The 11,980-nt window shown below is 47.6% G+C and overlaps 1 protein-coding gene across 1 annotated transcript in view; it reads left to right on the forward strand.

Annotated features, from left to right (window-relative positions):
- Positions 1-7,569, forward strand: part of LOC123759593 (uncharacterized) — a 31,864-nt gene extending 24,295 nt beyond the window's left edge. Inside the window, exons 2-6 of the mRNA XM_045744708.2 lie at positions 2,939-3,960; positions 4,125-4,277; positions 4,518-4,689; positions 4,976-5,155; positions 5,360-7,569. Coding sequence (XP_045600664.2) covers positions 2,939-3,960; positions 4,125-4,277; positions 4,518-4,689; positions 4,976-5,155; positions 5,360-5,655 — 1,823 coding nt within the window. The 3' untranslated portion in view covers positions 5,656-7,569. The remainder of the gene's footprint in view (positions 1-2,938; positions 3,961-4,124; positions 4,278-4,517; positions 4,690-4,975; positions 5,156-5,359) is intronic.
- The last annotated feature ends 4,411 nt before the right edge of the window (positions 7,570-11,980 follow it).

The raw sequence follows: 11,980 nt of genomic DNA on the forward strand, positions 1-11,980 counted from the left end.
CGGGCAGCGGCTGTTGGACTCCCTGGGGACACAGCCTCTAAACCACCGATGTAGTGCCCCAAGAGACCACACCTACCTACCACCTGGGTATTCTAGTCATCACTGCTCATTCACACACACATACTAGTTTTCGCTTGTGACATTGTAATAGAGAGAAAACGGGTTTCCAACTGAAGAAGAGTGAAAGGTGTGAGGTTTAAGATCGTAGGGCGGCTGGTACTATGGGTTGGTCCTGGCGATCTCCAGTGAGATGAGAAAGAACTGAAGGTCAGGTCAGATTTGGGTCATCAGGGGGTAGGTGGGTCATGAGAAAGTGTGCAACAATACTGCTTGACCTCACCAACTCCTTGAAACATATGGGTTTTCCCAATTTCATTTTCAATATTTAATTTAACATAAATTCGGAGGAAAACTATGATCGACGGTGGCCAAGGTTGCAATAACACGGTTTTAAGCCGGATCAACTCCCTCCCAATACTAGGGGGGAGTTGACCAACAAGTATAAACTACCATTCCCGCCCCTCGCCCGCGGCTGGCTTCGAGACCTCACTTGACCTCATCGTCCCCAAGAGACCAGCTACCTTCCAAGCCGCGCATTTTAATCTGTAAAGCCTCTCAGCCTGTCCTTGTTAATCCAACCAAAATCACAGGAAATCGGTAGTTGAATATTTCTCTTTATCCCTCTGTATGGATAGAATTTTGCTGAATTTGTACAAGCATTATAAAAAATATCTTTACAATAATTCTCGCTAGTCAATTGTAAATTTTGAATTTAATTTAGGTCTTTACAAGAGAAAAATACTATACTAAAGGCATTTAATTTAAAACTTTGTGAGATTATATAATTTGTCAAGTCGTTTTTTTAAAAACTCACATTCAGAAATAAATACAAATTCAATTGAATAGTTAATCCACAAAAATATAAAAGTAATTTATCTTGCAGTTTGCGCTTTTAACGTTAAGCACCAATTTAGAGAGAAAATATATTAAATAAATAGCCATAGTGAGTGGAAATGAAGTACGGAGAGATAAATGAAGACAAATAGTCTCCCACAGCGACGAAATTTGAACATAAGAATACATGAAACCGCATATGAGGCAACATGCATAGCAGCGCCCACCTAATATCTAACCAAACTTACGCTGGAAAAAAATCCAGTGATTCCACATTTTATGCAGACGAGGAGTCACAATAACGTGGCTGATGTATGTTGACCAAACCACACACTAGAAAGTGAAGGGACGACGACGTTTCGGTCCGTCCTGGACCATTCTCAAGTCGATTGTGCTCGGCCCAAAGAATGCTAGAATGCCACAATCGACTTGAGAATGGTCCAGGCCGGACCGAAACGTCGTCGTCCCTTCACTTTCTAGTGTGTGGTTTGGTGTCCACATCTTATGCTTCCAGGAATGCTGGTCCATAAGACAACAGCATCACTATCTCTAGTATTTACTCTGCTCGTTACTGAATTTAAACTCAATCAATTTGTATCCATTATTTTGAGTTATTATTAAGGTGCCAAATATCGGCACAAAATTTGTTTACCTTGTTATACTCTAACCTTCCCTTCTTAAGGGTACATATAGGAAATTTAATCAATGATCAGATTGATCAGAATGCCAGATTTGTGAAGAATTAAGGACCATTCTTAAAAAGCCTCGGATAGATCACGGGTTTAAAACTAACAAACTAAGTCGTGTACAAAAAGCATTTGTTACGTACTCATAAATTTCTATACACTGCTCACAACACGGCAATTCAAAGGAGTAATGAATAACTGATAAGTTATGTTTAAAACGGACAAAAGAGAGTTATAAACAATGGTGTAGAATACGATATCATTTACTCGACAACAGTAGGCTAGTTTTTTGGTGGTGTTCCTCATCAAAGTCAATATAGACGTGTGTGTTATTGTGTGTTAAAATGTGTTATCTTACACTGACTCAGGGCATAGTTGCAGCACCATAGGCGAATTTAACATAGCTGAATTTAAACAGACTAAGTGTACAACAGTCGCAAGCCTAGCGCCCCCAGAGCTCTGCCTGTAAGCCTAGCACCCCTAGAGCTCCGCCTCTAAGCCTAACACCGCCCTGAACAACATAAAATACGAAGTCCAACAGTGACAGACAGATGGTCCAAGCGGGAGATTTCTAACCTCTTGCGATATACCTTAACATCTCAATATACTTACTTGATCTTGAAGCAAAAAAACAATACACAGGCTACTAGGATTTCAACAGAAGCGTTAGTAATACATTAATCCTGTAATTTAGTAAAATACTTAATCCTGTAATTTAGTAATATTTAATCCTGTTATTTAGTAATACTTAATCCAGTTATTAATCCTGTAACTAATAATTAACCCAGTAATTTAGTAATAATTAACGCTGTAATTTAGTAATACAATGATCCTGTGATAATTAATCCTGGCCTGGGACCGCCTCTTGCAGTCTCCGGTATTGGTCATCGGGGATTATAAACGACGTACAATGTCTTGTAAATGGCAACAAATTATAATCACCAAATGTTCATACCATTTGTTGAAGATTTCCTAAAATGTTTCTAAATATATTCTTTCTGAAAGCCTTTAGTAAGGAGCGGTATTACTAGAGTCTTGACGAACAAGTAATATATTAGTTATAATATTAAATCCTGAAATTCTAAATAGGCTAAAAAATTTATCAAAAAATCTAAATCGTCTTAGAACTAAACATTACAACAATTTTGATTCCAATTTTTATTTTACTAAATACTGATAACGACTTATGGGGTAAAAAAAGTGTGTAGCATAGGCCCAAAGGTCTGTTGCAGTCTCATTATTTTTGTCATGTAAAATTAGACTGCAATATTTAATAATGCATTATGCTCGTTAATCTTAGAATCCTTACACTGTGTGGACGAACACGGACTCTAAAGGCTTATTGTTGTATCCTGCAGATGACGACAGTGGGTATTGGCGGGAGGATGCCCGTGCCCGCAGCCCAAGCCGCCTCGACCCCTCAGACCGCACCCGCCGCAGCCTGCCGCCCATCAGTCGCCTGCTGCCCCGCCCAGCCCTCCTGGTCCGCTCCCGCTCCCCAGCCCTGCCTCCTGCAGACATGTTGCTGCCGCCGCAGGAAACGCCACTAGACTGCCATGTACCCCGACGGGCTGCATCCCCGCGTCTGCCGCCCTTCTGTGACGTGCGACGACACCAACGAGCACCATCACCAATGGACTACGAACATCGACCATCCCGCTACCATGACGACTCCATATTGCCTTACGACTTGACAACTCGTCGTGCACGGTCTCCCCGCAGCGTGTCGCCACAGTCGCTGCCACCGGTGCTTGCCTCAATGCATCTAACGCAGGTCACCAGCGCCGAGGACGGTGGTGGTCAAGGCAACGGCGGCGGCCCACCTCCCAGTCAACACGGCAGCAGCAACAATGGCGGCTACGTTGACTCGTCGCAGACATCCCTCTCATTCTTTGGTTCAATTGGCCTTGGTGGTGACAAAGGCGGAGTTGGTGGCGCTGACGGAGGTGGGGGAGGGGGTCAGAACCCCTCCGGAGGGATGCCTAACGTGGAGACGACGTCACTGCCACCGCCAATCCCAGCACCCATTGAGCCCCATGTATATTCCCTCCCCGAACACTGCCGCAGCATCCCCCTCACTGCCAGTGACACCTCTCAGGCATTCCCAGCACCCGCGCACTTCAGGGAGAAACACCTTCAACACATACAGCCACAACACCAACTCCAGCAACCACAGCAGACGCACCAAACCCACTTCCAGACGCAGCAGCTCCAGCAGCAGCAAACACAGCCTCAGTACACAATACCGCCACTGTCGCCCTCACCGCTACCTGTGTCGCCGCCGCTCAGCTGCTCTTCCTCGCCTCTCACCAGCGGCACCACCATCCTCAGGTCCCCACCAGAGGCACAGACCTTCGAGCCCCTCACTACTCAAACACAGGTCAGTCACCAGTCTTTACAACAGAGACAAAACTCGTAAATTACAACTGTTATAATTTATACAATATTGAATATCTTATAATTCCTGATCATGTGGCAGCATCGCACTCCTTGCTGTGTCTTGCCGAAGCTGTAGCAGTTACTAACCAGGTTTATGTGGTGCAGGTTCCTCTGGTGTCGTCCACTGACCTACAGACTGGGTGGTGTGAGCGCTCGCCCATGTCTCCTCAGTACATGCAGACCAGCTACCCCAGCAGGCCCTCTCCTGGGGGCAGCTCTATAATGGACGCCTCTTCCCCGCCGTTGCACGATCTCCAGGTACGACTGACGTTTTGTTCTCGTAATAATAACTTCAATATAGTCTGTCAATATTTAATGACATCGCTGGGCCTGAATACAAGATTATAAAATATGACCTCAATCTGCTTATGAATTTATCAGTCTGAGTAGGTTCATAATTTTTAAGTAGATATCCAGACGTTAAAATTTGTTAATGTTTATTTCATAATATTTGATGGGTCAACGTGAGTTTTAATTAAGCATCCCTGTCTTTGGCAGCGCGAGGTGCCCCTACAAGTGCGGGTGTCCATCCTGCAGCAGCGGCTGGGCCTACCCGAGGACACGCCCCTGGAATTCGTCAATGGTGGTCACGGCATCAAGAACCCGCTGGCCCCGAACCTTGACTCGCCGCGCCCGGAGGTTTCCGAGAAGTTGCAGGCGCCGCCTCCAGGTGGGTCCTTTCTCCGGAAACTTTTTATTCGTGTTTTTTTGTAACGGTTAACTGTACATAACTTTGTGGTGATCTATTGAAATTATTTGAAGAGCATGTAGGGCGAAATATTATCATGCGTTCCGACGCCTGCATGTCATTTAGAGGGGTAGAAATAGCCAAAGCTACTCTATCCCTTTGAGATGTATTTTTTTTTCTTGTCTCAATAAACTTACTTGAACTTGAACTTGAATGTCATTATCACTATTCTACAACCAACTCATTAGTGATCTTGTCGGTATTGCAGTTATGGAAGACGACAGCAGCAAGTTCGTATGTCGCGTCTGTTCCAAAGCTTTCAGTCTGCAGCGACTTCTTAATCGCCACATGAAGTGCCACTCGGACGTCAAGCGATACCTTTGCACCTTCTGCGGAAAAGGATTTAATGACACCTTTGATCTCAAGCGCCACACTCGTACACATACAGGTAAGGTCCCGGCCTTCACCTCAACGCTAGCCTAAGATTATTTTCGTCTAAATTATGTCTAATGTGTTTAAAGTCATTATAAAACTTACCAGTGTTTGCCCTCGCTTGCGGAGGCACTACACATTAATATAAACAAAAACAATGTTTACAAATAATCAATTAGGTTATATGAAAGTTCTAATGCAAAGTGTTCATTGTTGGCAGGTGTGCGGCCGTACAAATGCAACCTGTGTGAGAAGTCGTTCACCCAACGTTGTTCCCTAGAGTCCCACTGTCTGAAGGTGCACGGCGTTCAGCATAGCTACGCCTACAAGGAGCGCAGGTCCAAGGTGTATGTGTGCGAGGAGTGTGGCCACACCACTGGGGAGCCCGAGTGCCACTATCTTCACCTCAAGGACAACCACCCTTACAGCCCCGCACTACTCAAATTCTACGACAAGAGGCATTTCAAGTTCAACAACTCCAATTTCACGAACGTTCTTCTCATGAGTCAAACGTAGAGATGTGCGCTAATAACGGACGAAGATGTCCTTGCTAGCTGTACGTTGTAAGACGATGGTGAAGTCCTGCGATTTCTGTTGTTACGGTGTGGGCTGCCCTGCACGGAGCCGCCTTGGTCACCGGTACCCTGTGCAGTGCGCTCGCGCTTGTCACTGTCACCAGTGCGAGAGATGAACCTGGCACTGCTCATGGCTGCCGTGTGGACCAGTTCCTGGTCCCGGCTCTACACCACGCAAACACAGATTGACCTCGTTAGCTTACGTGTGTTACGTATTTTTATACTTAGCTAAATATAAAAATTAAAGGCATTATATTTTAAGTATATAAAATATATATTTCCATAATAGAAAAAGATTATAGTGTTCTTAAATATGCAATTCGTGTGCATATGATAAGATTTATTGTGAAGTCAAGCATGTGCGCAGGCTGTATGAAGCAGAATATGCTGGCGATAAGGGCAGTTATATGACATAATTACTATATGGCGCTACAAGCGCTCAGAATATATGTGGATTCGTTGCAATATAGATGTTAAGATATTGCTGAACCAATGACTTGTCCTGCACTTACGTGATGCTTCGGTATAAGTGCTGTCCACCTCCTCTCTCCTTCCTTCATACTTTACCACCAAACTTTTGTCTTAATTTTGGACTTGTAAAATTATTTTAAAATTAAAAAAAAAATAAAGCAAGCTGCTGTGTTCAAGTATGTTGTGATGATCTCTAAATGTAACTTGTGGGCATTAGATATGAATGGTGCTCCAAATTGTAAGTGATACATATACATATATATTATATATATTTTATATTTACAATAACCACCAACCAATGATATTTACCTCAGAGCTGAGACCCTCACCACCTACAGCTAAAACCCAGGATCTGGAACCAAGATCTGGAAATCCTCAGCCTGATGTCTGGGGCTCTGGAGTAAGAGACCAAAGAGCTGGTGGTTCCTTGGTTATTTGGCGTCGAAGGACGGCGCAACACACCTGTCAACAGGTAGTGTTGCAGTCTCCTCCCGCAGCGAAGGGTATATTAGAAGCTGTTGATGCGTAACAGCTGGTAGTGGACCAAGACGGCGCTCTGGTGGTATCTTCCGGTGAAGTACAAGATGTCTGATGGGTGTAAATAGGATGTACATTGTTCGTTATCTTAGTTTTTGGTATTTTTGTAAACCCTGCGAGCTTTCTCACCTCTGTGCTAGTGCTTAGGATGGGCCTCGTCCATGGGTGATAAAACAGTTGACGGGCCGCCACCTGTGCCAGTTTAGTCTACGGTGAAAACACTTCCAGTCCTAGATAATACTTGTAATTATCAACTAGATGTCGCTGTATATTTAGCAGTTATGCAGGGAACATTGCAATAATCAAGATAAATTGTTCTGTTAGAAGAACAGATTCTGAAGTCGGGACTGTATCGATGTATAATACAATTTGATGTTATGCAGTGCAGGGATAGAGGCTTCATGAAACCAATGGTGCGAATGAGTGCAATTGTGGTGTTGGACATAACTTAAACTAGCGTTCAACTGTAGCGGCTAGATGGACAACGTTGTTAGGAGAGACTGCAACAACTGTGGCTGGGGGGGGGAGGGATTACGATACTGTTGCAAATGTTGCATTAGGGTCACTTTCCAATGGCACTTAGGAACTATCAGTCATTTCTCAATTAAGGTGAGCTTTTCATGTCATCTTCGCCTCTTTACGGGTTGCAGTTAATGTTATTAATAGACTTTGATCTTATTTATGACCGGGAACCATGATATGTTGGTGCCTGTCTCTTGTGAATTTTTTCAGTCACATATAATATATTTTTAGAATATTTTGTGTGTTTCCACGTGTATCTTCTCTCTCTCTCTCATATATGTATATATAGTTGAAACTAAGATAATAAAGAATTTTTTGGAACTAACTTGAGTATGTTTACTCAGCCCCTCACTGTATGTACAGGTTTGTGTTAGTTTCTCTCACTGGAAGAGTATGTTTACCTCCACAATACACTGCCTTGGCGGCTGCCTTGGCTCCCCCTCACCCCGTCTGCACTATGGCAGCTGGCTCCCCCTCACCCCGTCCACACTGTGGCAGCTGGCTCCTCCTCACCCCGCCCACACTGTGGCAGCTGGCTCGCCCTCACCCCGCCCACACTGTGGCAACTGGCTCCCCCTCACCCCGCCCACACTGTGGCAGCTGGCTCGCCCTCACCCCGCCCACACTGTGGCAACTGGCTCCCCCTCACCCCGCCCACACTGTGGCAGCTGGCTCGCCCTCACCCCGCCCACACTGTGGCAACTGGCTCCCCCTCACCCCGCCCACACTGTGGCAGCTGGCTCCCCCTCACCCCGCCCACACTGTGGCATCAGACCATCCTGGCTCTAACTAACAACATACCACACAATTGAAACACCACAAACGGATACTATATCAAAAGAAACTCCAGAACGTTGATGTACGAGAACAATGGCTGGTCTTCCTCTGGTGTGACACCACAGGAGCGGCCCGCGCTGACACCACAGGAGCACCACGCTGACACCACAGGAGCACCACGCTGACACCACAGGAGCACCACGCTGACACCACAGGAGCGCCACGCTGACACCACAGGAGCACCACGCTGACACCACAGGAGCGCCACGCTGACACCACAGGAGCACCACGCTGACACCACAGGAGCACCACGCTGACACCACAGGAGCACCACGCTGACACCACAGGAGCACCACGCTGACACCACAGGAGCGCCACGCTGACACCACAGGAGCACCACGCTGACACCACAGGAGCACCACTGTGATATTAACATTTGTTGCAAAGCTAGACAAATACAGAATGCCCAATACACACGGGGGGGGGGAAGTGGAGGAGCCCTGATCTCTCTAACAAGAGGTGAGGAGAGAGGGGAGACATCCCTGCTCCTGTGCCAGGTAAGCCCGCTACGGGGTCACCATAGCCCGTGCTACTTGGAACTTTTTGTTCCTAATAGCTGAATCTTAAACAACAAAAGAGGAGAGAAACACCTCCGTCCAGAGGGAAGGGACGAAATAGGTACAACACCCACCTATCCAAGGAGGGAGGGGGGGGGGGGGGTGACTGTCCACCTACACACCCTCTCAAGAGTATCTGAACACTTCCTTCAAGTGTCAACAATGACGAGAGACAACACATTCTGCTCTCAGTCTCGAAGCCTCACACCAGCTCAGTACAGTTATGTCGTTTACCCTGAATGACCTTGGGACTGTGCAGGAGCAACTGTGACGACTGTGAACCCTTCCCCCCCCCCCCACGAGGGTGACGACTGTGACCTCGATAATGACACCGCTGTACTCATATGGTGATGAGTGTTGAGACTCCAGCTGTTGATGACAAGAGACCACAGCCAAACAACCGGCCTTAACCGCGGCTGTAAAATAATCAAGGAAAAGAACACTTACCATAACAAGCGAGGAAGCTGCCTGTTGTAACTTGTAGTGCTGGGAAGTGTTGCGCTGCACATCATCTTATCCACAGTAATAATACCACAACTTTCCGCAGTAATAGTACCACAACTTTCCACAGTAATAGCACCACAACCGAGCCTTATACAACACACATTTAGCATGATAATCTCTCAGCAGTAACCTGGGGATTAATTAGGCGTCCCACACCGGGTCTCCTCACCCCTGAAGCTCCCCCAGGAAGATATCTACGGGTACACACATGACCCCTTAACGCCTCCCTCACCATCCCCTGACAGTGTTCACCATCCCATGACAGTGTTCACCATCCCCTGACGGTGTTCACTATCCCCTGACGGTGTTCACCATCCCCTGACGGTGTTCACCATCCCTTGACAGTATTCACCATCCCCTGACGGTGTTCACCATCCCCTGACAGTGTTCACCATCCCCTGACAGTGTTCACCATCCCCTGACGGTGTTCATCATCCCCTGACGGTGTTCACCATCCCCTGACGGTGTTCACCATCCCCTGACGGTGTTCACCATCCCCTGACGGTGTTCACCATCCCCTGACGGTGTTCACCATCCCCTGACAGTGTTCACCATCCCCTGACGGTGTTCACCATCCCCTGACGGTGTTCACCATCCCCTGACGGTGTTCACCATCCCCTGACAGTGTTCACCATCCCCTGACGGTGTTCACCATCCCCTGACGGTGTTCACCATCCCCTGACAGTGTTCACCATCCCCTGACGGTACAAGAGACATAAAAAAAACAGTTTATATACGCGATATTTACATATTCATAACAACTGCTCTGAGTAATGGAAACAGAGTTATGACGTACAGTAACCTCTGTCAATTAGTTGTTATTGATGAAAGTTATATATAGTTCTCCTTAGCGCGTGATTTATACAGGAATACATGTGAATTATACAGCATTGGTGTATTGTACGTATTTGCAATGTGTTGTGTATTGCCTGTATTGTATTACTTTTTGAATTCCATGACGATTGTATAGGAAGTGATGAAAAGAGGTATATATAAGATTGTCGCTATTCATATGTATAAACTCTCCAGATTACTAGTGCATATATATATATATATATATGTAGAAGAGTCAAGGTCATGGTGGGTGATGTGATGCTGGCTCCGATCTTCCTCGCAACTACACGCCCTTGATCTCCTCTACCTCCACGCCACCACACGCCCTTGATCTCCTCTACCTCCACGCCACCACACGCCCTTGATCTCCTCTACCTCCACGCCACCACACGCCCTTGATCTCCTCTACCTCCACGCCACCACACGCCCTTGATCTCCTCTACCTCCAAGCCACCACACGCCCTTGATCTCCTCTACCTCCACGCCACCACACGCCCTTGATCTCCTCTACCTCCACGCCACCACACGCCCTTGATCTCCTCTACCTCCACGCCACCACACGCCCTTGATCTCCTCTACCTCCACGCCACCACACGCCCTTGATCTCCTCTACCTCCACGCCACCACACGCCCTTGATCTCCTCTACCTCCACGCCACCACACGCCCTTGATCTCCTCTACCTCCACGCCACCACACGCCCTTGATCTCCTCTACCTCCACGCCACCACACGCCCTTGATCTCCTCTACCTCCACGCCACCACACGCCCTTGATCTCCTCTACCTCCACGCCACCACACGCCCTTGATCTCCTCTACCTCCAAGCCACCACACGCCCTTGATCTCTTCTACCTCCACGCCACCACACGCCCTTGATCTCCTCTACCTCCACGCCACCACACGCCCTTGATCTCTTCTACCTCCACGCCACCACACGCCCTTGATCTCCTCTACCTCCAAGCCACCACACGCCCTTGATCTCCTCTACCTCCACGCCACCACACGCCCTTGATCTCCTCTACCTCCACGCCACCACACGCCCTTGATCTCCTCTACCTCCACGCCACCACACGCCCTTGATCTCCTCTACCTCCACGCCACCACACGCCCTTGATCTCTTCTACCTCCACGCCACCACACGCCCTTGATCTCCTCTACCTCCAAGCCACCACACGCCCTTGATCTCCTCTACCTCCACGCCACCACACGCCCTTGATCTCCTCTACCTCCACGCCACCACACGCCCTTGATCTCCTCTACCTCCACGCCACCACACGCCCTTGATCTCCTCTACCTCCACGCCACCACACGCCCTTGATCTCCTCTACCTCCACGCCACCACACGCCCTTGATCTCCTCTACCTCCACGCCACCACACGCCCTTGATCTCCTCTACCTCCACGCCACCACACGCCCTTGATCTCCTCTACCTCCACGCCACCACACGCCCTTGATCTCCTCTACCTCTACGCCACCACACGCCCTTGATCTCCTCTACCTCCACGCCACCACACGCCCTTGATCTCCTCTACCTCCACGCCACCACACGCCCTTGATCTCCTCTACCTCCACGCCACCACACGCCCTTGATCTCCTCTACCTCCACGCCACCACACGCCCTTGATCTCCTCTACCTCTACGCCACTACACCACAGTTACACTATACTATTTGCAATACTTCAGGATGCGCCTTGAGAAATGCTAAAATCTTACACGATCAACTAAGCCTACTACTTCTGTTGGAAATCCCATGTTCCAATAACTTCCCCCAATTCAAATATTGATGCATAAACCAACGACAATTAGAAGTATGTAAACAATGGTGCTGGAGGGCGAGACGAGACCTCCGCCGGGGACCATTAAACCATTAAACTGTTCCCTAAACTTTGTTCTTCTTAAAAGTACAAAATATATACTAAAAGTAACAAATATATTACGACTGGAAAGAGTGGACAGGTCGCGCCTCTGTGTATAAGAGTGCATAACGTCAGGGGTAACTATAAGA

The sequence above is a fragment of the Procambarus clarkii genome, chromosome 8 (assembly GCF_040958095.1).
Source record: "Procambarus clarkii isolate CNS0578487 chromosome 8, FALCON_Pclarkii_2.0, whole genome shotgun sequence".
Taxonomy (NCBI): domain Eukaryota; kingdom Metazoa; phylum Arthropoda; class Malacostraca; order Decapoda; family Cambaridae; genus Procambarus; species Procambarus clarkii.